General features: G+C 36.1%; 1 protein-coding gene across 10 annotated transcripts in view; it reads right to left on the reverse strand.

Moving 5' to 3' along the window:
* Positions 1 to 203: 203 nt before the first annotated feature.
* The window catches only part of PPM1B (protein phosphatase, Mg2+/Mn2+ dependent 1B), a 56,503-nt gene continuing 30,219 nt past the window's right edge, over positions 204 to 26,487 (reverse strand). For 5 of the 10 annotated variants that reach the window (XM_072035743.1, XM_038177639.2, XM_038177636.2 and 2 more), the window contains 6 exons: positions 24,163 to 24,230; positions 21,469 to 22,332; positions 19,298 to 19,415; positions 11,813 to 11,924; positions 9,730 to 9,787; positions 2,900 to 3,933 (listed from right to left, as the gene is read on the reverse strand). In XM_072035743.1, coding sequence (XP_071891844.1) covers positions 3,628 to 3,933; positions 9,730 to 9,787; positions 11,813 to 11,924; positions 19,298 to 19,415; positions 21,469 to 22,332; positions 24,163 to 24,204 — 1,500 coding nt within the window. In that variant the 5' untranslated portion in view covers positions 24,205 to 24,230 and the 3' untranslated portion in view covers positions 2,900 to 3,627. Of the gene's footprint in view, positions 2,053 to 2,899; positions 3,934 to 3,982; positions 4,499 to 9,729; positions 9,788 to 11,812; positions 11,925 to 19,297; positions 19,416 to 21,468; positions 22,333 to 24,162; positions 24,234 to 26,487 lie in introns of those variants that run through there. The other 5 variants (XM_038177641.2, XM_038177637.2, XM_038177642.2 and 2 more) reach the window with 5 other exon arrangements.

The raw sequence follows: 26,487 nt of genomic DNA on the forward strand, positions 1-26,487 counted from the left end.
CTGTTGTTTGTACCATTGTGACTCCCACAGAGAAGCTCCCTTTGAAACTTGTGACTTCTTGTGACAAAGAACCACACTCCCTGTTGAACAAAAATCCATCACCAGGTTACATAAGGAGGGAAACTCTAAAACCCTATCATTTTATGTACAACACCTGTATTTTCTTGATAAAAATCCTTCTCAAGAAAATATAAAGCATATCACACTGTTTTAGCAATCCTTTATTGAAGATAACAAGTTGGTTATGTTCACTGTATTGTATGAAACATCACAATATCATACTGGGAAGGTACTATCAGTACAGGGTTGGACCAGAGCGGACAGTCTGAACAATAAACCATTTTGCATTCTTCATTCCCTATCTTTTAACAACCCCCAAAAAAACAGTAAAGGGACAAATACCTGTTAACATCATCATTTAGAACACTTTAACTTACAAGGCTAAAATCTAATGAATAAATAAAATATACTGTGGCAATAATCCTCTCTAGACCAAAAAAAATAAATCAGATACACAGTGAATCAAAATGATCGGGAAAGCTGGCCTTCGGCACCGGTATGACAGAGCTTTTTTTTTTTTTTTTTTTTTTTTTTTTAATACAGACTCACCATGGGGATAAAGTTACAGAAAAATACCATGAATTCCATTTCACACAAAACCAGTTGATGACTGTCATTAGCTTAAAACTACACACAAGGGCATTACATCCTCGCTGAAACACAGTTTAAACAAATAGGAAAATGTTTACAAGGCATCCACAGCATGTAAATCATGTACAGATGGATACATTCATTGTTTCCCCTCCCCAATAGCTTTTACTTTAGATAAATACTTTACTCTTCCCCATTTTCAGCATTTACTGGACTCATTACATGCACAACTCAAAGAAGTCAGAAAAAAAAAAGTCAAGGTTATTGCAAAAATAGAATTAAACTAAGAATCTTCAAGTACCTTACATGACAGCCACTCTGTACCATGCCCATTGCTTATAAAATGAAAGGTCATTGAACCCATGAAAATATCTCTAATATTTTCTTAATTTAAAATAGATAATTTTAAGTGTATTTATAGTAATCTCAAAGTGATAATTTGAACTTTGAAAATAATGCAAACAATTAAAAATTATACCCATATTACACAAAACTTCTGTCTGTATCTTAAGCTGAAAAAAATCAAAAACTATAGAAAACCACATATAGAACAAAATAATCACAATTTACATTATAATAAAGGCAAATTTTCAGCATTTTTTTTTTTAAAAAAACCTGCAGCTGTGAGAGATGTCAAAGCAAGTCACTACTAACTATAAATTCATCAGTTTGGTTTTAAAAGATTTTCTCTAGCAAGAGTTTAAGGGTGTGTTGTACACATGCGTAAAATTCTTACTGGTTTTAGATGCCTAGAATCTTCATATATTATTGCCAAATACACTTATCTCCAAGCAAGCAGTAGGCAACATATCACAATTTGGACACCGCAGGGAAACCTAACGGTCTGGTAATACAGGTAAAACTGGAAAATTAAAAAAAATAATAATACACATCTGATAGCGTATTGCCCAATTGAAATCACTTCCAAGCCACAGAGCTGCAAAGCCTTCCAACTCAGTAAAGTGAAATAAGTAACGTCTCAAAGAATTACTTGTACTCTCTCGCGCTTGTGTGCTGTAATTTCAGTTAACCATAGTGTATCTTCAGAGTACAACTACAATCCCATGCACCTCAGGTACATACACTGATCTGCTGAGAGAATCACTCCTTCCTTCCTTTTTAGGGCCAGAGTTCATTACAGATGTATTCGGTATGCCTGAGGCTGGTAAAAATACTGTAGTACAGGCAATGCTAAGAGTGGCAATATCAGAAAACACAAAAATGAACAAATGATGGAAAATTCTAATATCTTTCTGCCCATTTCACAAAATGTTGGAAATCCACCAGAATTTTTCCCTTGTATTGAAGAAAACAGATTTAAAAGTTTTTTCCCCCTTTCAGAATCAAAAGCATTTTAGTAGATTTGTAAGGCTACCACGGATCTTCTAGATCTCCAGCACCCTACAGGAAGAGAAGAGGAGAAATATTACTACTCACCAATACAAACGGAAACATTTTGCTGCACTTTGGATTTAAGTGGCACAATTAATTAGAACACTAGCATAAAAACAACATTCGCTTTTTTTTTTTTTTTTACACCTGCCCACTTCCACACACAAACATGCTTTGCTCTTCAACTACACAGAAGAATTCACTTTTATGAAACATGAACCCAGTAAAGCTATTTTAACGTAAAGACTTAAATATTACCTAAAATCATACTACATCATAGCTATCGATAGATACTACTACATCTATGGAATACAAAATACAATTCTACAGAGTACTAAAACTTAACTCTTAAGGTATTCCTGGTTCATCAGAAATTCCCACAGGCTCTTTTTCATTAAGGCAGTGAAATTTGTACCTATTTTGAACAACGATATTTTTATGCAAGTGTTACAATAAGGACTGAATACTGACACAACTATTCCAGAGTTAACTTGTTAGCAAATCAGTTACCACTGTTGTAAATTAGCACTGTGATCACCGAGCTACCCAAATGCATGTGCATACATGTGTCATACACCAAAAGACAAGAAAATGATTTGGTAGAAGGTAAACTTAGGTAGAATAGCCAGTTTATTCATTTACATTGCTCATGCTTAACTTGAAATTGAGAAATGTTGTTCAAACAGAGGATTAACGAGGAGTGCACCAAACTTAAAATTACTCAAATATCTGTAGAAGATACTGAACATCACGATGAGTTAATATTGGAAGCTACGAGAGAAGTTTTGATGTCAGAATAACAGCATTTCAAAGTAAGTTTATTACTTGCTTAAAAGAGTCAATATGCATACAGGTGTTATTCCACAGCATGTTCTTTATTTTCACTTAAACACAAATTCTTAAAACTTGACACTAGGTACTAATTCTAAGTACATTTTCATTGCTGGATAGATGCTATGCTACAACCTGGAAAATAAGAATACAGTCATCTAGAAAATAGGTGTTTATGAACAGTAGATACAAACTAAACTGGAAAAACAGTACACATTTCAAGAAGAAGGGACAAACTAAGATGTGGCAAGTTTTGTAATTTACTTGTAATATGAACTATACACAATTCAAGTACAAACATGCAGTTATGATGCAGAGGAAAAAATGGGAAGTATTCATATAATTCAATTAATTTGCACAAAAGATACCATTAAGTTGTGAATTACTTTACAACAGCAAACATACCATCAAAATTGTTATTTAAGAATTTACTTACAAGGTGTTTTATTGTTTTTTTTTTTAATTTACTTTTGTATTTGCATATTAGGTTCCTATTGTTGGTGTCAGAGGATTTTGAAAAAATCTCAAAGCAAAAGTTACCTGGTTGCTATATAACATAAGATGCAACTACTGTAATATACCATAGCTCTTGAACTTCTAAGGAAAAAAGATATTTATGTAAACAATCTGTACAAATTATCAAAAGTGAAAACAAACAGACTTCTAGGATAGATGTGACAAATGTTGAGATATAAACAAAGGAAAATCGCCAAGTGAGGAGAAGCATTAAATCCGCTACGTAAAACAAAGACATTATGTCTGTTTATCGCTCGTCTCATTCATCCCTGAATCTTCACTTGAGATTTGTGTTTCAGCAAGGTGATTCCCAGATTCTGTGGGGTTTTCTGATACAGGGTCACTGGGTCCAGCATCATTATCTGAAGTAGAAGTTGCAGCTGATTCAGCAGTGCACTCTTCTCCCTGTATCTTAGCTAGCCTGTAACTAGTCAGCATCTCTTCCAGAAGGTGGCGGTAGTTTCCCCTATGATTAATTCTCATTTGCCTGAGTGCTTCCACCAATTTTCCCTGTGTTCCACTTTCCTCGGCTTCGCCAGGGTCCTTTTTTAAGATTCAAGACCCCAAAAAAATTAGTTGTTAAACTAGAGTATTTTAGAACGACATTGAAAAAAAAACACACAAACTTTTCTGACTGAGAAAACAGCAGCTTTGTTCTAATTTCAGTATAAAAACACTTACTAGCAACATACATCTTAGAACAGTATCATTCATGTTTATTTTATACAACATAAAAACACTTAATAGGTATAATTCCTTAAATTAATAATTTCTATTTATTTTGAGCCAGACAGTGTCAACGTGCTACCTTCACCCAATTAACTCCTTCTTGGTTCAAATGGTCTTTTTGATAGATGTTCTCCACAATTGTCGTTTTGAAATGAATGAAATTTGAACATTTAAGCTTCTTTAGCCAACAGGTCAATATTTTTAATTGTGAATTTTCACACAGCTGAGAGCAACGCAGTTCTGTGAAAAGCTTACCAAAAAGAACAGGCAACTCCCTACTGCTAGCAGTTCAGTTGAAGCATCACCTTGAAACAAATGCTTCACTGTGTTTTAGAAGATGATCCATCTATATTTAAGACTGATTTCTGCATGCATTTTGCTGCCATGAGAGAAAAAAACAGGTACCTATCAGCACCAGGAGCAGTGGGGTTTAAACAACATAAGATGTTTTTGGCAGATGTGTACTGCATTGAAAAATTCACAGCAACAGCCATTTAAAGTCAAATTTAGTGACCTACAGCACAGAACCTGAATAAGATGCACTGATTAAGGACTGTAGGTCTCTTCTGCGACCATGTATTTGGCTACAAGCCTTCAGTGGAAAGTCTTTTGTTGCTGTGGGGTTCTTCTGGTGCTTGTTTGTTTCCAATAGGCTTCTGTATCTATTACAGTACATTGAAATCAATACTAAATATTTTAACTTTCAAGTGCTACAGCAGTACTATTGCTTTAAAGGAATAGCATGTTTTAAATTATTAATATCTAGCAAGTTATCAAACTAGACAAATGGAACTAGATCACTTGAAGCTGGCAGATTTTGCAACAGAGGCAAAATCCAGACTGCCTTCTTCTCATGCTGACCTCATTTTATTGTTATCTAGTCCAAAAGCTCCGTAAGCTACAAGTATTGTAGTTGCTCATTTTCAAGCTAATAGAAGTATTAAGACAGTATCCTGAGTTCAGGAAGATTTTGGATGATATAATGTTGCTGGAATAGAAGTCTTAAGACCAATTAGCAAAATGTAAGTTAAAAGGAGATGATTTTATCACAAAGATGAGCATTACTGTATATAATGAGATCCCTCTAAGCTCACTCTGTTGCTTAAGTAGAGATGTATTGCCACTGTGGTTTCCTGGTCTTAGTTTGAGATGTGACTGCCATGTACTAGCATTTTCACATTCAGATAGATCTTTAAGAGTCCACTGATAAAAAGCAAGTTAAAAATATAATGTGTTAAGTGGGACTGTTTTAATGCCTTAGAAGCACAAATTCAGAGCATCTAAATTTGACTAGATACAATTCCTGTCCCATCAATTTTACTCTGATGTTTTGACATTAGCAAACATAGGCCCACTCCACAATATTCATATCTTTAAAGCCTTTTTGGCAGACTGAGGTGAATACTTTTGCTCCTATGCAACTCTAAAGAGTACATGCAAGAAGCAATACACTAGCATTGCGGAGACTCCTCAACAACTCAAATGCTATTATGAACCAAAGTAACAGTGCTGTTAGTGTTTGATATTTGAGCCTGCATCCTGCTTTTATCACGTTTGATGCTGGTCCATTTCATGCTTCCCTTGTCTCCTTCTGTGTTAGCAGACAAGAAACTCTACATGTAATAGACAGTAGAAACTGCTTTTATATACATATGTGTATATATCTACACATATATTGTATATGTATACATAAGTACACACACACACACAAGCATTACTAGTGTATTTTCTCTATACACACTGGACAAGTTTGCATTTGTCCTTCTTCATGTTCTAATTCATCTCAGCGCTAACCATAAAAACAAGAAGCTGTATTTAACATGAGCATTCACAATTCTTACACAACTTCTCCTCTGTTAGATAACGTGTACATAAAGAGCCACCATGTGTTAGAGGATACCAGATTTACAGTGTTTAAGGCTGCAAGAATTTTGTCCATTTAAATTTTTTTAAAAGTCATCTGCCACAGCCCTTAGTGACACATGATCTGATTTAGCAAATGCCAGAATACAGTATTAGTTAAAGCAGGAGAGAAACATAGCCTGTCTCAAACAAGATACTCAAACACAAAGGTGGCTTTAAACAAATGCCACTGAAACTTGTAGCATAGTCACTGTAACTTTAACACTGTTCCTCATTTTTAAGGTTACATATACATCCAAGAGGCCTAACGGAACTAGTCTTAGGAGCACAAAAAGCACCAGAAACAGAGTCCTTAGAAAAAATGTAATACTTTTAACAAAAGTGTACTTCACACTTAAACTGGACTGCCTACTGGGTCAGGTATCACTCTAACATTTCAGCAGTAACAATTATTTAGCTACTAAGTTCTTTTAAATTCCATTTGAAGGTCTGAAAGCAGCAAGCCCCAGTATGTACCAGATTTCTGTGATTTCACACACACTTGTGAGAGAACAAGTGAGAGAACTTGTGAGAGTACAAGTTACTACAGATGTATCAGAAGCCTCTCTGCCACCAGCAAAGGTGCAGTTTCCAAGCCCAATGCAATGTTCTCTACAGCTCCAGATTTGTCCAATACTTGTACTGCAGTGAGATGTCAAAAAAAAAAAAAACCCAAAACACTACAACTTTTAATGACTGCTGAAGCTACACTAGCAATCCCTCAGTACTGCTATAGTAATGTCTCTTTTACTCCCCACAGATTCTCACTCTACACAGTATCTACTTACTCAGGCCACTTGTTAAAGATTCTCAGACTATAAATGTAACAGAACGGACACGTGAACAACTGAAGTTACTCCACAAATCACAAGCTCCAATGACAAAAAAAAAAAACAAACAAAAAAACGTAAACCAGGCACAACACTAATAGATATATGTGTAGTGCCAAGAAAATACTAACCTAACCTAGAAAAGATACCATCTTGGTTTTCATTTATATACTAAGAACTTATTTGACAAGCTATTATGATGCAGTTCACAGTAACTCTCAGGAACTAGCTTACGTTGTTGAACACTAGAAAGTAAACTCTAAGAGGAAAGACATATCTTCAATTCCACAAGCTTCTTTCTTGCTGTTCAATTTTTACTCACATGCATTAATATTTTAACAACTACTTTATTTTCTTCCCCCCATGGTAAAAAAAAAAAAAATAAATACGCTTCTGCCTTTATATAAAATCACCAGATTAAGGTGACTGCCACAGGCAGATTTTCAAGTTAGTAACTGCAGTATTATGCCTTCCACCCACACTGTAACAGACACATGTATGCTGTTAAATACACATGGGGAAAGATTCTCAAGTTCACGTCAGTGCACCTTCATGCTCTGCAGACTCAGAATCTGTCTCCACTGTGTGATTTTCAGTATGAAGATGCACTCTTGCTTCATACTAGTTTAGAACAGAAGCATTATAACTTCGATTACAGTCTCACTGGAAATGTCATCACTGGGATGTACAGTATGTTTCCTTCCTACCTTCGCTTCCTGTTTAAATGCGAGATGTGTAGCAATGTTATCACAATGTGTAGACATTGCATAACTGAACAGCTTCCTTCCCTTTCTGCCCCTCCTGTGCACTTAAACATCTAGTTGAAAAGACTGTGAGATCACTATATATATACCTAGAACCAAGGACTGAAATAAGACAAGCAGGGCAGTCATGCTTTGGTCACTTCAGATGAAGCCCACAAGATTCATCCTGCTCTCATGAACAAAAAAAATAAACAATTCCTGCTCACTGGGAAAGCACAAACAGGAATTGCATCCTTCACCCAGTGGCAGCAGCCTCCTCTCAAACTGCTCTAGCTCAGAATCACTTAGGATAGGAAGAAAAAAAGGTACTGACTGGAAAGCAGTAGCTATAATTTGATCCAGTGTATCTAAAACACATCATTCAAATCACTGTTGAGATTTGCACTAAACAGCAACAGATGATACAGTTTACAAAATAAATCGGAGTGTACTCACATTTCTTACTGAAGAAACCAAACTAAAAAGACTCCAAACAAATACAGTGATTCTAACGGTAATAAAGTCCAAAGCTATATTGCTTTCTGAGTATTCACTTTGCATTTAATGCCCTTACCCTATTTTATTATTAAATTATAACAGATGATGTAGTAAATTTTTCCTGGAAGGAGCCAACATACGAAAAGGATGCCATTCTCTGTATTAGGGCTTTAGGCAAAATTGCATAGCTATTGAGAACTAGATCTGGACTTTGAAAGCATGCATCACAAGTGACATTTCCAGAAAGTTATCATTAGACACAAAAAAAAATACAAAACATGCTATAATCTTCAACTAAACCTTCCCCCAAGAAGGAACAAGGTTATGGCTAAATATTAAGAGCAAGAGCAGTTTCCTGAAGTACTAAAGAAGCTGAAAACAAGTAAATTTTGCAGCTATCTTAAGATAGCAGGCTGAACAGGATAACCACTAACTTGTTTTGGGAGTACAGGTGCACAGTTTAGTGCATGTTAAACGAAAAAATAAAGTTCTATCACATTGGAAAAACAAAAAAGGAGCAAATCCTACATAATAAAGTAAATTAGAGATTTCTTCTCTATTCGTACTTAGCATCCCCTTGCATCCGCAAAAGCTTTCTGAGTTAAGAGGGAAGCCAAAAATAGGTAACTGAAAGGAAACACACTGGGATAAAAACACAAGATAACTGTGGCAAGACTGGGTGCTCTAAGATAGTGAATATGCCATTAATCGTTTCAAAATATTTAAAAATAGTCATTATAGTCAGTGGTGTGCTGGGGGGATTATGTGACTGAGAACCTCATGGTCATCTCAGGAAAAAAAATAAAAATCTGATGATGAAGGATTTACTAGAGGATGAAGAGTATCTTTGCAGATTAGTTCAGCGTGTATCAACAGTAATGTTATTCAATCCTTTACAATATACTATTGTAGTTACTCAATCAGTTTTCCAAACTATTTTTTTTCTCCATGAAGTTTAGCTACTACTGATATGAATACCAATTACTCTTTATACCACTATTAAGAATAACCCAGAATCAGGTGTGAAGTTACAGTAAACCACATTGAAACATAAATATTTAAAACAACTTACTAGGAACAGGGCAGATGAATAAAGTCTTTTTAGAAATGGGAACAGAAGTGAACTGAAAGCAATTTACACTGTCCTCAGACCACTGCACATGGGATATTTAAAGATAATATACACTTTAAAATATGAGTCTCGGTATCTTTTATACTCAGTGTTCCAAGGTCTTCTACACTTACAGAAAAAAGACAGTAATAAGTACTTGCCCTCTCTTTTACTAGATTTCTGGAATATCTAGTAAGGAATATGAAAACCATGATTTTTGATTAAAGTAAACTATCATTAAAAAATTATGTATGTTGTTGCTTTACAGATTTGACTGAAAAAGCAGTAGCCAAAAGTTTAAAAAGTCTTTTAGAACTGGGTGCCAGAGTTAGATTTCTGTCTTTGAGCTTGAAGTTCTTCCATATCAGATCCATCCAAAACAAGGTCAACATACACTGTGTGCTCCAATGCATACTTTGTGTTTGTAATACTTTATTGGCAGTGATGTACAATTTTGCTCATGTGTATGACACTACCTGGATGTTCTCATTAACAAAGATGTGTAGCAATCAAAATGGAAACTTACCCCCTCGTTCTCTCTGTGTGGATTCAGTCTACTGTACACAGCTTCAATAATATTACGCCTAAAAAGAGAAGTTGCAAAAAAAATATGAGCATAACAATAAGGGATTTCAAAAACTTTGAGAACTTAAAGAGGTTTGAGCGCAATAATAAATGATTTCAGAACATTTATATGCTTGGTCTTCAACCTGTCTCTTAAGATGAAGCCCACTTCAAACATTCAAACATGTGTCTTCAAACATTTTCAATACTATGTTTAGGGATTTAACTCTAAGTCAGAATTTGTGAAGAGCTAGTAAGGCAAAGCATTCTCTTATCTTACCCTCCCCATGTTTTTTCCCTTTTCACCTTGGGAAGTTCCAGCTGCACAGTCAGATTTTGCCAAGAGTAATATTTAAAATTGTATTTTGCTTATTGCTACAAAACTCCTGTAGTTTTTTTTTTTTTTTCTCCTAAGACTTATCCATGGGCTACTACTTGCCTAAGAATTTCTGAAGTGTCGTGTCCAGTGCCTACAACTTCTGAGGTTTGCCATTTAGTGTCTGTTCACACTGCAGATACTACAACTTCAACACCATATGGTGCTTCCATAAAAAAAATCCAGCTAAGGCCTTCACAGGCAGGCAAGATGAGCACAGAAAGCCAAAAACAGTAGTAGTAATGGGGGAAGCATTTTATATACTATCTTGTTTTCATATTCTTCCCTAGGCATCTACTTTCAGCTATCCTGGGGACAGTACTCAGAATTAAAATGATCCTTGGTTTGATCCAGTATGACGAGCTCTTATGTTCATATCATGAAAGCCAAAACAGAAGAGATACATTTCTGAATGGAATGTGGCAAGTATGTGGATTTCTGAGGCAAAGAAACAGACTGGCTTATAGCTTGTGTCCAGCATCACAATAGATTTTTCAGCATTTAAAGCAGTACCAACTGAAATGGAGTTTGGGCTGCCTCCAGATGAGCACCAGTAAAGCAGCCTCATTAGATGAAGTGTCCCAAGTAAAGCATTGTTTTTTTTTTTTCTTTTTGACTTAGGTGCATTTGGATGAAACTCCTTCTCTGCAAGACATGATCTATAACTTACCATCAGTAAGGGAATCTCCAAACTTAAATAGGCATGACTACCAAAATGCCCTCAAAATAGAAGATGGAACATACGTTAGGCAAAGTCAATCAGATCCTACAAGCGCAAGAAGGATTTGACAAGATCTCAAAGATACCTCAAATGTACATCTAGCTGAATAGGGGTTGGAGTATTTCTCATAACAGAACTAGACCTGAAGAAAACCTTGACTGCTGCAGAATCTAGGCATTACTCCTATGAACACTTAGATCCAAAGAGAAGTTGGTTCCTAAGTGAAGATGCAGTTTCTGACTATCTACCCTACATTTTATAGCTCTTACAGCTTCTAAAGTGATACTATTTTTTATAACAGAAAGTCTTATTTTCTTTTCTACAAACAAGCAATGTCTGTATCCAGTCACCTTTGATATGAAATAACTGAAACCCTTGTTGCTCTGGACAAGCTGAGTAACTTAGTGATGTTCACGACTTGAAAGGCAATTAAAATATCCATAGCGCAGCCTCTGTTGGGAGCGAGCCACACAAAGAATGAGCCACTTCTGGCTTCTACAGAAATGAGGTGTTTGAGGGAAGCATACAATGCCCCCAAAAAGTGGAGCATGGACACTAGGTGGTAGAGGGAGCACAACATCAAAAATTCTCCTAACTAATACTTTGATATTCTAGTTACATTATTGATATTCTTAACAAACTGAAGTAATAAATAGCTAAGAGTAAATACATATTGTGTATATTTGTGTCTATGTATATTTTTAACAGCTCCATGGAAATAAACTAGTGCATTACGTACCAGAATACAATTTTTCCTTTTACCCTTCAGGAATGGGATCAGTAACACAAATGTTTATGTAGAGCAAAACGTAAACTAGCCTCAGATATAGCAAACAACTTCTATTGACTTGAGTATAGTTGTTACACTGAGAAAGATTTAGAACATTTTATTAAAAGCATTTGTTGCAATAAACTAAGTAGTTAAAGAAATTCTAGTAGTGTACTCACTTGCCAGCTAAACCACCTCCTGGTGGTAAATTAGGGATATTCTCCGCAGATAAAATACGAATAACATGCGCAAGATCAGGCATTCCTTCTTCACCTGATTTTTCCATAATTTCTATTGTAAAAACAGAAGTATTTAGATTACTGAACTTACATGACCCATTTCTTAAAACAGTAAGGTACAAGACACCATCACTTAAACAGACATTATAAAAAAAAAGTTGCATGTAAACGGGACTTCTAAAAAACGTTTTAAGTAAGCTATATTTGCACAGTGCACAGAGCTAATCAAATCCCTATTCTGCCTTTGCATTATGCTTCTAGCCATTCTCTCTCTGAGAAACTCTTAAATAGACTGAACTACTGGTTGAAACATCCTGGGGACAGCAGCCTGTTCTCTTCCACAAAGGTGACAGCTAGGAGCCTGCTTCAATTACCTTCCCATTGCATTGCAACACACACTCAGAAGTTATTTGCCATAAAGCCAACACTTCCCAGGAATTCAGTCATACTTCATTGTGAATAACACCCTGTACTCGCAAAGTCCTGAATCTCTGGTGCGTAAGCACCAAGACCATCAAGCAAAAAGAAGATGACAAATAAAATGGCCCAGTGGCCAAAACAGAATACAGGAGTGATGCAACACGCAACTGATGATGTGGTGTTCCATTTTCAAAGCAGACATATCTCACTAGTCCAGTGCTAGGACGTTTTTCTGCCTTGGGAAAGAAATACCTAAAGTATGAAGTCAGTCTTCACATGTTCTTACTCATCAAAGCTGCTGTAAGACTAACTTGCAATAGATGCATACGTATATTCACATATGCATAATGCTACAACCTTCCAGACATCAGCCTCAAGTCATTTAATTACAGTCATGGCAGAAAAAGATTCACTTAAGTTATCTAAAGTTGTAATGGTATGAATGTATCACATACTTTAAAGTCAAAAAAGTTAAAATTCTCCTGAAAATCAACTAAATTAAGGAATATAGTGCCATTTCATGTGGAGACTGACTCAAAAAAAAAAAAAAAAAAAGCTTCAGAATTCTTCCTTCCCAACTCCCGTTTGTACCTTAAACAATACCTCATCTAGATCAGTCTGTATCATGGCTACTATCCTAAATTAAAATAAATAAATAAATAAATCACATTCACATTAAGTTTCTTACAATCAATTATTTTCCACTTTGGATGCCTGGTTTGGAACCTACAATTAAAGTGAGTTGAAGCTGCAACTTCAGTTTCTGAAATTAGTAAAAGAGCACATCACCTACTTTAAACACTGCACCCCAGGTTTCCCGGTACTTAAATCTCTCTTGATGTCTGTTATATACCCATAAAACAAGGGATATGCAGACTTCACTAAGGACTACTGAAAACAAAAATGTGTTTAAGGCACTTGCTCACTCTGTATCAAGGAGATCTGTAGCAATGCCCCCAAAAGGCAATTCTACTTTCACAAGTTATACTACCCAGTAAGAAATAAGGCATTATGCTTCTAAACTGCAATTTTAAGTCAGCACCACCAAAATCTTTGCAATGAATGAGTGGGGTATACTACTAAAAGTGGTTAAACATTCTTCTAAGAAACTTTATAGTATATATATATAACTTTTATACACCTATTAAGGATGAATCATGGCTAGCAAAGGAAATGACAGCTAAGTCTGTGCGCTTGTGTCATCTTCAGGCTTTGATCACTTCTTCCATGCACATTCACACACACAAACCACAAGTCCTCTCATAGATCTTGTCCTTTTGTGCAGTTCTGCCTAGCTAGACGTAGATGCTATCACTATAATATAAATGGTGCTGAGTCACGTCAGATTGGAAACATGTCTCGTATATACTGCCTTTTATACCAACAGCATGTCTGGTTCTGTACAGACCGAAATTAACAAATATCAAAAATCACTAAGAACTAAGGCTACAGAAGTAAGCAATTTGTTAAATTTTAACCGAAGCATGAGATTTTTATATCTTCTTAAAAGCAAACTAAAGCAGTCAGAACTCGGGATTGTCGTGTGTTTCTTGGTACTGCAATCTTCTGCTTTATGCTGTATAACCCTTGGGAGCTCTGAACCAAGAGCACCTTCTCCCCATTTTCAGAGGGTGCTCATCAGGAATTCTGGTGAAATTGGCCGTCTCCTTTTTCTCTTGGTAATTAGGATGAGTAATTTTACCAAAACATTTTCCCACCCCTTTCAAACAAAACAAACAACACACAACAAAAAAACAACAGCAAACCACAACTGAATCAGCTCCTTAGTAAAAAAAATATAAAAAAAAATCCAAGAACAAAGCAAATGACTTCTTCTCACTACACATTAGTTAACAGATACATACAGCCGATTTGTTTGACAAAGATCACTAGAAAAAACAACCTAATGTTTTCAAAGCCTGATATACACATTTACAAGGTTTTCACTTTCTCAAGGATATTTAAAAAAATAATTGCAGGGTTATTTTTAACTGAACATGCAAACCATGACTGCAGAAACTTTTCTACCACTATTGCTAATATAATTTAGACACCTGAAGAATCACTTCCTGATGTTATCATACATGCAAATCCATGGAAATCCACTACAAAACAAGTCTACTACTTAATCCTAAAATAATTTTAACCAAAAGTTCTTTTGACTCAGAGATAAGCATTTTGAAAACCCCAACCAAAATTTATTCCAGTTTTATATCAATGCAGATGCTTCCTTAAGTTTAAGTCCCCTACCAGACAGCATTACAACTTCTTACACTACAGCATCTCCTCTGATTTCTAGCTGTAAGATTAGGACATGGAAAAGAATCCACTCTTCTCTATCAGGTCCAACTCCAATGCCTCAAAACAGCTTTATATAAAGTACATATTCTACATACATAAAATGCACTATTCAACTTACTGTATTAATTAAGCATTTAACTATTAGAACTACCTAAATCTATACTGAAGTGCCCCCTATTTATGATTTGAGGTGTTGGTTGTTGTTTTTCTTATTTTTCTTTTTGAATTTCCACATCTGACACACCCAGAAGTCAGAGCACTGACTTGTATCTAGTTCTCTCTCAGTAAGCAATCGGTGGGTCTCAAAAAACAAATGACAAACCAGATGAAAACAAAAGCAGCACTTGAAAGCAACAGTAAGAAAAAAGACTGACCTAGCACAACTTTACTATCCAGCACATTTGCATTACTTTGGAAATTGACCAATTAAGTAACTCAAAACAGAGCAAGTCACGGTCATAAGTAACTTAGTCACAAGCCACCAAGCACTGCCTCATAGGTATTGCAGAAATACTCTTGAATTTACAGCTCTGGAATGGAGTTACACACAGGCCATAGACATCAAGATCCAAGCTATCAAAATGTTTTAGTATACAGCTTTGAGAAATCTAATGGCAGAACTCTCTCTTGCTCGTTTCTTTATTTTCTGTTAACTCTGTGAAGATCTGACAGAACTACTAGCTTATTGTATGAATGCACAGGATCTTGGCATTCTACTTAGGAATGCATAAAAATGATTGAAAAATAACACATGCAAGTGTTAAACTGCTTTTGAGCACGGATATTAAAACAAGCAAAAACAACAAAAGCATGCCTCAAACAATGCCTTTTTCTCCAAGCCAAACCTTAAAATGCCTAAACAGAGCAGTGAAAAACCGGTTGTCTTAGAGGTTTGATGGGATAGTCCCAGTCAGCTTTAAACCCAAGGTTCACAAGAGAACAGAAACACCCCATGTAGAACAGTGTGCATTCATGAAAAACAATTACCATTGATCAAACTCAAAAATGACATTCCTACCTTGCATTTTTTTCCCTACTACTCATACTTTGGACCCTTCTTTCTTACACTCCACCCCCCCCCTTTTTTTTTTTTTAAATGAAAGGCATTTCTTCTTTTTACTTTTGAGAATCCGACCCCTTTCTAAATGATTCTCTCCAGTTGTTTGAAACGTTTTGTTCAAGTTTCTCTGTATCTGAAATAGTACTCCAGGCACAAATGTAATGTAGAAATTGCAGTCCAGTAACTTCCTTTCTATTACGATACTGTGTCAAGATGTCAATTTCAAAGAATTTATGAAGTATGAAAAAAATTGTTGGAGAGAAGACAGTGGCAACTACTTGAAATTATTCAGAGTTGTTTCCTTTCTTTTCTGTGGTTCCTGATAGAATTTCCTCAAATATGCTAACACTCATTCCTTGCTAAATACTTGACATTTAAAGGTCTTGCGCTCTGGCCAATTCACTGAACACAGAATGACACAGGGAACTCATGTAGGAAAAATCAAGAATAGCTGAAGCAACAGAAACTCAGTCTTTGAAGCAACTTGTATCTGTTGAGATCTTCAGCTTATCAATCATTTCAAGTTACGCTTGGGATGGCTCTGCATCAGTGCAGGTTACAAACTCTCCACTTCTTTTTGCTGTGTGTAATGTGTTAAATATGATGAAATAGGTTAAATATTTTTGCTCAGAAGTTATCTTGATAGAACAGTAAGTCAGTTATGCTACAACACTAGCATTGTTACTAGTAAATAGTGCTTCCTACATCATTTTCAGTTCATTTCAATCCAGTCAATCTGACTATAAAGTATTTGACAGCTTTTCTATTAATGCTTTTAACATTCACAAAAGCAATAAAGTAACACTGTAGTTCTATTTATCTTCCACCTGTTTGCAAATTGAGAGAGAAGCCCCCGAGAAGCTAGGCATACTAATTCCTAGCCACCATGTGTACACCTACCTAACTGCTGACAGTGAAGGTAACTGCTCCTGGCTCTCTCCCAGAGCCTATTAACAGCTCATGTCCTCCCCTCAGACATAGGAAGATAATAGTTATTTATCTTAACTAGTCATCTAGGAAGCCCAGGATGCAAGCCAAGTTCTGCGAAATGTGCTGAGAGCTCGCATGTGAAGTGACCATTAGCTCTCCCTAACCTCAGCAGAAAGGCCAAGTATGCAAGCCATGTCAGTTTAGATCCCATTTAAACAAGATGGGCAGTGGGGAAGACACCACATCGTACACACCACCAGCACATGCAGAGGTAACTGTGTCATGGTCTGAAGGCCTTCGCAGAGGGTGTTTTTTTTAAAAAGATTAAGTCGATGTAACTCACGTAACAGACCTGTCTAGATTACTGAGACACAAACAGGGAAAAAAAAAATAAATCTAAGTACCTCATTCAGTTACATAAGACTAATAAAAACACATCTAAACAAAGAAAACGAGTGCAGCCATTTCACACAGATGAAAAAAATAAAGTATATCCAGAAAATGTCATTTACAGCATTAAGTTAGTATCAAAAACCCTCTAACTTAAGTGGCAAAGATGACAGTTGTCCACAGCAATTCGGTTGCAGTGGCAGGATAGACATTTAACTTATCTGTTGCATTTTATATTGAATTTGTGTTAAGAAAAGTTAAGAATGGTTTGCTGTCGTTTTTTTTTTTCCTTTTTGTTTGTTCTAATACATACACTCAGAAGTTTCCTGATCTCCTCAAATCTACAGTGCAGGCTTACTTCCCATTCATACTTAGTCCTACTTACTTGGATACGAACTACTTTCTAATAAAAGCAGGTCCAATCCTTTAACATCCATTACAGCACACTGAAAAGCCAGTGGAACTCTTAGATCTTCACATAAAAGCAACAGGAAAAACAGAAGCGGAATCCACCTCACATGTGACAGTGCTGAATTCTTATATTAGTAATTCTCAAATAGTTTTAAGGAAAATTAGTATTTTCCTCTATAGTTAAAAGATACCATCAGGATCCACATTGAGAAAATTTAACAAAGAATGCTCAAGCTCAGGTAGTTGGCGTCCAGAGCTGTGGTTTTTGTCATAGAGACCTTGCTGCAGTCTCAAGACTGCAGGTGGGAACCAGCAGGAAGTCATCTAACTCCCAGACACCTTGGGATTTAAATTTACAATTACTTCCACAGAACACTACTGCACAGTCCTGTAGGTGCCAATGTTGCATTCTTCTACATGAAAAGAGTACTATCAGGAAGGAAAAAAAAAAAGTACAATGCTGAAACACTGGTCTCAGCACCTGGCACAAATACATCTAAGGTGGCTGCATGACTCATTGTCTGTCTACAAGAGGAGCCACCTCTTTATGAAGCACTGTTAAACCTGGATACAGTCATAAGAATATGATAGTCCTGCCCTGAAACAAGTCAATAAAGGGTTCAAACTACCTCAACGTTCTTTCTCAGCCTGTGTGTTCTTCCGTAACCCATCTCCTTCCCCTGAACACTGCTGCTGTGATAGATGCAGCAGATAAATCAATAAGCTGCATCATACGTAAACGCATACGAAGTATGAAATACGTTCTTCAGTGCTCTTCTGATTAGATAACAGAAGTTACAGAATGATAACAACCAGGTTTTCTAAACCTCTGAAGACTGTTTCTCTCTAATGAAGCTCTTTCACAGCAGTATCATAGCCACATATGCAACATCAAGACAAACTGTTCCAGGAACAGTTCTTTTCATGCTTGGGTTGATTCTGCAAAAGCCTATGCCAACAGATGATCAATATTACAGACAGGCTAACTTTCAATATCAACAACGAACTTCAGTCAGTTCTACCAAACTGAGCTATACTGGGATCACTAAATTAATCAACAAGAATAAAGAGCCCCAAAAGCCACTACACACAGTTTTTTTGTCCAACCTTACAGCAGCCTTAGCCAATGATAAAAAAAATAATAAATAGAAGCAATAGTTTGAAAGTCAGTTTTTCTGACATTAAGAACATGGCAGAAAAGGAATAAACATACAAGGGCTAGCCTTTCATTCTGCTCAACTGTTCCTTTAACTGTTTCTGAAAATGTATTCAACTCTTTGAAGGAATAAAAAGAACTATAAAATCAGTGAATAAATGAAATTGGTTAGTGATTAAGTCCAGTCCTCTACAAGAAACATCTAGATTTGCTTTTATTGCAACTTTTATTCATGCACACACACGCTTGGTAAGCATTCAGAACCAAAAGGATGATTTAAGGCTCTTGCATCCAGATATATTTTGATCAGTTACACTCTGTACAAGTTTTCATAAGTTATTTTTCAAACTGACACTTCAAAACAAACTCAACTTCAAAACAAAACAACTGGATTAAACAAAAGCAGTTAAAACAACCTTGATAATTAGGAGTCCCTTCAAAAAAAAATGATAAAGGTTTTTCTTTTAGTCAAGCTTCCACAAAAGAAATGGATCACGTATCACAAGCATCCCTTTGTAAGCAAAACACTAACAATAACACTATTTAATTAGCTGATGTAAGCCTCTGTAAGGTCAGTGGTTACTTCTGTTTTTACAAAACAAAATCCAAAGATCTAGGGTTTTATTGAGAAAATGCATGTGGTGTATGGTTTACAACATTTTTCCTCATCATAAAGTCATGATGGCTTGTGTTGGTTTTGGTTTTATGCTCAACAACATTAAGACAGCATTTTTAATGAAGAAAATGGATTTCTTACCTTCAACCCGTGATTCCAAGTGCTTATCCAACTCTGCATCTTTTTTCACTGCCTCATCTGAGACCTTAGGAGCATTTGAAAAACAAACTAGTACAATACTCATGTTATCACGACTCCCCTATGCGACAAAGAAAAAGAAGAGTTAGGCTTTTGAGATTTCATCTTTCCTTTTTCTATTCTTGCTACCAGTTGTATTTTTTACTTAGAGTACTGTATCCTAGACTTACCTGGGAAAAAGAAGCCTTGCAACGAAAGTCTTCGATTAATAACAACCTCTCTTTCTCAACTAAACTACTCATTTAAATTGATTTTCGCTGATTTTACATTGTTAGTCTGAGCTGAAATTATTTAATGTACTTTATGTGCCAACGGTTTAAAAATAACATCTCCATATAAAATAACCATTTAAAACCATTTAAAAAAAAAACAGGCCAGAAATTAAACTGTCATTTAACGTTAACCTTAAGGAAATTTAAAAAAATATTCATGTTGCAAAATGAAATGCTGAATATTCTAAACTCCCAGAATAGCTAGTTTCAGCTACTAATGTATAACTTTGAAAACATTCACTATGGCTGTTCAATAGGAAGTACACGTTATACGTCATGCACCTTGAGGAAAATGGGTAAATTACAAAATAAGAATTCATTTAGCATGGCCAAACTAGCACTACAGACTATCCTGTGCTCAGCAGTATCAGCCAACGGCTTTTGCAGATAATAATTTTAATGCCAATTGTTCACTAGTAAGCTCCAATACCACTTTCCTCCTCACCTTTCAAAACTACAATCCATAGCCAAATTTTAAAATTACAATTCAAATTTAAAAACAAAGAAATCCAGCAAAAAAGCAATTTGAACTCCTGGTTTAAAATCAAGGGTGGTTTTTTTTTGGTTTTTTTTTGTTTGTTTGTTTGTTTGTTTTTGTCAAGTTATCTATTCTTGCTCTTTCTGTCAAGTTCTCTATTCTTAAGCTAAGTTTGAAATCTTTAACAAACATTATGTAAATAGCTCCTTATCCAAACTAAACCAGAAATCTGTGTGCCATTTTTCACTGCACATTGTTTCTCTGTAATTCCAACCCTCGGGTAGTTCCTATCATTTACCAAAACAACTCATTCTTCAAAGGAAATTAGGTAGCAATCCAACATCAGAATAAATTACTTCAGAATGTAGGACTTGTCCCAAAGTCCCAATGCAGGACTTCATCCAAATTCCTTTTTGTATCAAGCATATGGAGACACTTAGTATTTTACAATAGATAATACTTCACATGCTGAAGACCTTCTAATCTTGCCACAAACTGCTCAGATCCCCGATCTTACTTTAGAAAATAAGCATGAGGTTATGTCTATTGCTTTCCTGAAAGTATACTAGAGTGACAAGTCATTAATGAAGCTGATAGAGTGCTTGCTCAGAAAAGCCAGGGCATTTAAACCAATCTTAAAACGTTTGACATCTACTGCAATACAACCCTACTTCCAAAAAAGTTACTTACAATTAAACAGTAAAGGGTAAGTTCTAAGTTTTAAACCTTCCTCAAAACGGCATGTTTGGTCTATGGCTTCATCAAGGAACTTTATTTGCAATAGTATGAGTTACACTTCTGAGGGAATGCTGGAAATGACAAACGTTTGCAGACCAACCTGCAATATCTCCTAATGAATTTTAAATTTGAGGACTGTGAGCAAGCTCAGATGAAGAAGCACTACTTTTGCATCTGAGCTGCAACAATTTGCTGAGGACACCACTTCAGATGATAGACAAAACATACCCTAATGAGGAGATAGTAGTACAAGCACAGATATTATGCAAAGGAGAGCAACACCACCCAACTCAAAAGAGCAGAAAAATACAAACCTTGCACAGAACGTACTTTTTTTAAGTTATGTTTTTAAAAATCATTCATTTTAAAAGTTGGAAACAAAATTTAGAGCTGGGACCATATGCAAACATTGCACTAAACATTTATTTTTGCAACTGCCATCACCTCTCCAAGCACAAAGGATGAGGCTATACACTTTTCAGCAAAGACACGGTCAAACGGGTACAGAAGTTTGAGGGTAGGAGCAGGGAGAACAGGAAGACTAGGCCAGAAACTGCTGTTAACATTGTACCCATCAAAACAGAAGATAAATTTAGAACATCTGCTTGGAGAAAACAGTTACATACCTTATGTAAACAAGTGTCCACTACCCAATTGCACACTTTTTCCAGGTCATCTGATACTTCAAGTCTAGACTTAACAAATTCACAGAGCTCTTCGTTGCTCATTACATCCCAGATTCCATCACAAGCCAAGATGATAAACTCATCTTCTTCTGCCCTTAAAATTTCACAAACCTCTGGCTCTGGAGAAACAAGTTGTTCTGTAGGGCCTTTACCGTCAACACACTTGTAGTCATAGTCCCCCAGAGCTCGAGAAACTGCCAATGAACCATTAACGCGCTGAATCATTACACTGCCTCCTGCGTTCTGGATTCGCTCTTTCTCCCTTGGGTTGCAAGGTTTGTGATCCTGTGTTGAAAAACAGACTTGTCCATTCCTATAGAGAACAGCACGTGAATCACCACAATTGATAAAGTATACATGCTCAGGTGAAATCATAACTCCCACTGCTGTTGAGCCACTTCTGTCCATCCCATTTCTGAGGTCTGAGAAATTGCGCATATACTCATCAATTTTCAAAAAGCCAGTTCTGATTCCACTCTTGACATTTTCCACTGAAGGTTCAAGAGCAGATCCAGGTTTTTCTGCCGCCCTAAAGTCTTCATTGTTAGTGATGTGTTCTAGTAAGTGTGTGGAGCAATAATTTGCAACACGAGATCCTGCGTGACCATCATAGACAGCAAAAAAGGACCAGTCCTCTAAGCCGTGAGGAATACCCACAACAGCTGTGTGAGCATCTTCCATTTCCACTCTCCATCCCTGCATACTGCTGAGGCCATAACGCAAGCCATTCCCTGCACCATGAGCATTATGCTTTTCAGTTTTTGGTTTATCCAAAAATGCACCCATGTTTATGCAATAACGAATCTGGAAAACAGAGAAGAAGAATCTTAGTTATAATTCCACCATGCTATCTAAGTTCACTCAGCAATGCCCATTTTGTTCTCCCTTCCCTTTCTTCTTTATAAAACATATTACAAAGCATGCACATGTGCAAAAAACAACTGTAAGGTGGAGGGAGGGATAAATAACAAATGACATTAATGAAATTGGAACTTACAGACCCCTGTCTGCCTTTCAGGCAGTTTGGTATCTACTTCATGTGCACTGGATTTTTTGTTTGTTTTTGTCTTTAAGACCTACTTCATGAAAATTAAAATGTGCAAGAAGGCTCTCCATATGAAGGTAGAGTACTTTACATACCTCTGCAGCCCAATTTTGTCATTCTCTGCTGGAAAAACAACATCCATATTACTCTTATTCTCCTTCCATTTTCACTAGGGCAATACTAATAATACTAATAATAATAAAAGCTAATACTTCATAAATAAGTACCAACTGACTTGCTAGCTTTGTGTGTACTGTGCCACTTCTGTAATCTTCTAAGCATGGCAAAATTGACAATAGAGAAATGTAGACCACTCACCAAAGCAAAGTATGATTACAGCACTTCCAAAGAAACAATAAGTCATTTCCCACTTTGACACGAAAGAACTTTTCACAGGATTCTCTTACTATATTACTTACTGCTTTGTAATACATTTCAATTTTCACCATCCCTAAAAGACATTCATGTGGTTTTAAGTTCATAGATGCACTGATCTTGATTTTAAAACATACCCAGTTAAAACAGTTACGAGCCCTCTAAGGGAAAAAAATATTCCACAGAAAGTTAGCTCCTCAACATTTGGAGATCAGCTTCAGAATACGTGAAAGGCATCCTCAGAGAGCAAGCTTGCAGATACAAGTAACCTACGCTGAAGCTTTAGACGACTTCCAACTTCCTCTCCTATAGGAGAATAGGTCATCCTACGCAGGCCTGAAAAAACACCTTGCACTTCACCAAGTCAGCAGGGAATATTTTCTTTAACCCAGAGACCCTGCAATACTTTTTTTTATTTCCTCCAAAAACTCAGAAAACTACTTGTCATGCTAACAATGACTGTCCCATGAAACCCTTAGCGACTGGCTGTAAAAACGATAGCAACTTTCAAACAGCAAAAATCTGAGAGCCTTGACCGATTGCGAGCAAGTCAGTCACTAGCGCTCCCACACACTAGCACTCACCAAAAACCTGTGGAGTCACGATAAACTGCTTTAAGAGTTTGTTACCATGTTAGAAAGATTAATGATTCCTTTCTTCTTTCATTCCCCTCCACTAAAAATATTTTCATCATCCATAGCTTGCTCTAACAGCAGAGATGAAAGGAAGTAGCACACTGCAAGGGGCAAAGCTTATGGCTAGGTTCCTCACCCCACCCTGCCAGGGTCATTTCAGAACTTTCAACCAGATAATGCAAACCTCACACTCTGCTCCAGTGGCCTCCATGTAGGGCTGAGGATGCCCATTATTCCGCAGACCAAGACTTTGTTTACCAGTTATACTTCTTTTGAACTGTATTTCTCACTCTTACTGTAAATTTAGACATGTCTCCAAATATTGCAGCAACTCCCTGTCTGTTTTACTCTTCAGTATAATTTACTTCCTTAATTCATGTTTAATGATCTTTAATTCAAGTGCTACTAACACTGCAGAAGGATGAACATGGTTCTGGTATTTTTTTTTATTAAAAAAAAAAAAAAAAAAGAGAGAGAGAAAGCACTTGGCTAAATCAAATCAACTGAGAAGCACCAGAATTCAGATGGCTCTTATGTTCAAGTACCATGTTATATTCTAATTACAAGCCTTGGAGTTACCTCTTTTGAAGATCTTTTCAGAAATGTAGAATAAAACATCATCAATTGGATTCCGAGTTTAGACACATCTGCTAGAGGAAAAGATTTCTTTACTAATCAGCTAAAGGAAATGGAGGTTTTGCATGTACAGTGTAAATTCTAACACTGTGCAAATACCCACCTCTAGCTCGGCTCTGAGCTACTACCATGATTTTGATCACATTAGAGAACTCTATAATTGCAGACTAGTTGATTATCTCTATGTACCAATCTTCTGCTATCACAAAGTCTGGTATTAGAACACAAGTCTTGCACTTAGTAAATTGCTTTAAGCTGCTGTTAAAAAACAACACTCGCGTGACTAAAGAAATATATCCTAAGCTTTGTACGTGCTCCAAAACGAGCTTTCCATGTACAAGGTACGCATCTCCAGCTGCAGCATCTACAGTAAACTCAAGTCACAAGAACACACTACAAAGTTGCTGCCAAGTTTTTTTTACTCTATATAATTTTTATATAGTTTTTATAGTTTCTAAATATAATTAGTTATTATATATAATGTTATTTTATATAATTTATATATATATATATAAAATTTACATATAAACAGAATTTATATATAAATTCTCAAACTAGACTTCGTAAAACAAAACCAAGAGTGCCATCCCCTTGAAATGATAATTAATTGGCACATCTTATACAAAACGCAAGAATGATTTCAGACCAGCAGTGAATGTTCTCAGAAGACTTCCCATTCATGAAGCCCTTTCAAACACCTACTCTCCATCCCCAAGCTCCCCTAAGTCCCCCCACCTTCCCTGTCCATCCAATATTATGGTATTATCCAAGGAATTCCACAAACAAGAAGCCCCGTTACCTGTACTCTTTCTCTCTGCAGTCATTATCTACAGGTCTCTTACTATCTAGGATAGTAGAGAATGAAGTAAGGAATCACATGGCTGCGTAAAGAAGATCAGAACTCATCTAGCTACAAAAGCCGATGACCTGACTACTGACTGTTTCATACATATGCATTTATACTGTATAATACTAAAGTCAAAAGCACGGGTTCCACATCTTAGCTTCATCTGTTTCATAAGTAGCTTCTGAATTGAGTTCTTACTGCTCAGAATGAGTAAAAAAAAATGAAATATTGTCCTATTTGCAAATATATTTTTAATATTACATAAGATATTTAGAATATTACACATATTTAATAAAGGATGTAGAGACAGACTTACAATCAATATGTAAACAGTAAGTTTAGGTATCAGCTTATGGCTGGTCCTAAAGACAAATACCAAATACATAGAAGAAATCTTTCTATTACTGCGTATATTATGTATGCTACACAACGCAGCAGCTGGCTTGAAAATTAGCTGAAAAAGTCAAACCATTTATTGAGCATGGAAGAAAGAACCAGCCACTAAGTTCTTTAAAGCAACATACATTCTGCAGATCAAGAACGGAACCCTAGGTTTCCCTTCTTGAAATAGTTTTCTCACCTCCAAAAGGAAAAAAAAAAATCACCTGCTAAGTACCAATAATGTACTAACTACTAACAGTAGCTTTTGTAAGGCCTTCAGAGGAATCTCAGCAACATGCTGCTAGAGCACTAGCTCTAGCACTCTACTGTACGCTCTTCATCTCTACTTTAAAACCAATCGTTAAGTCATTTCCAATCAAATTCAATGCTGCAGGTCTCTAAGAAACCTGACGTTCCTTTCCCAGGAAAAAAAAAAAAACACTAACCCAAGACATACTTTTCTGAAGTCCAAATGTGTATTCTTCCCTAATGTTTCCTACCTGATGTAAATTTTACATGAGGTCCTTATCTAATACACAGGTAAGGCAAACAATAGTTCAGTCCTAGGAAACCAAAGTCATCTACACTTTTGAGGTGTGGAAATAGAAAGCATAAAGCCGAAAACCACACCTTCTGACACTGAAAAATTTGTGGTCGGTCTCCATTTCCCCACAGCTACACACTGAATACATATATTTGCATTATATCAGCCCTAAAATAAACAGTCCTAAATATCAGGTCTGTGAACAAGTGTGAGTTTCTCTGCTTAAAAGAAAAACAACCACACCCTCTGATTTTCACCAAGATGTACCCATAAAATGGTAAAGAGTTCTTGCTCAGCTCCAGAACATACATGATGAGTTTATTTTCCACTCTATCACAGAGGGGGAATAGGAAGCTACTTTTAAGGAAAAGCATGCTTCTTCCCACATAGATTAAACTGGCAGAAATAACACTCGCTAGTTGCCATGAAGGCATACAAAAATGTAATTAAATAATACAGTCTATACCCATGCATTTGTAGATACCATAAAATAATT

This window comes from Anas platyrhynchos, chromosome 3 (assembly GCF_047663525.1).
Source record: "Anas platyrhynchos isolate ZD024472 breed Pekin duck chromosome 3, IASCAAS_PekinDuck_T2T, whole genome shotgun sequence".
In the NCBI taxonomy this organism is placed as follows: domain Eukaryota; kingdom Metazoa; phylum Chordata; class Aves; order Anseriformes; family Anatidae; genus Anas; species Anas platyrhynchos.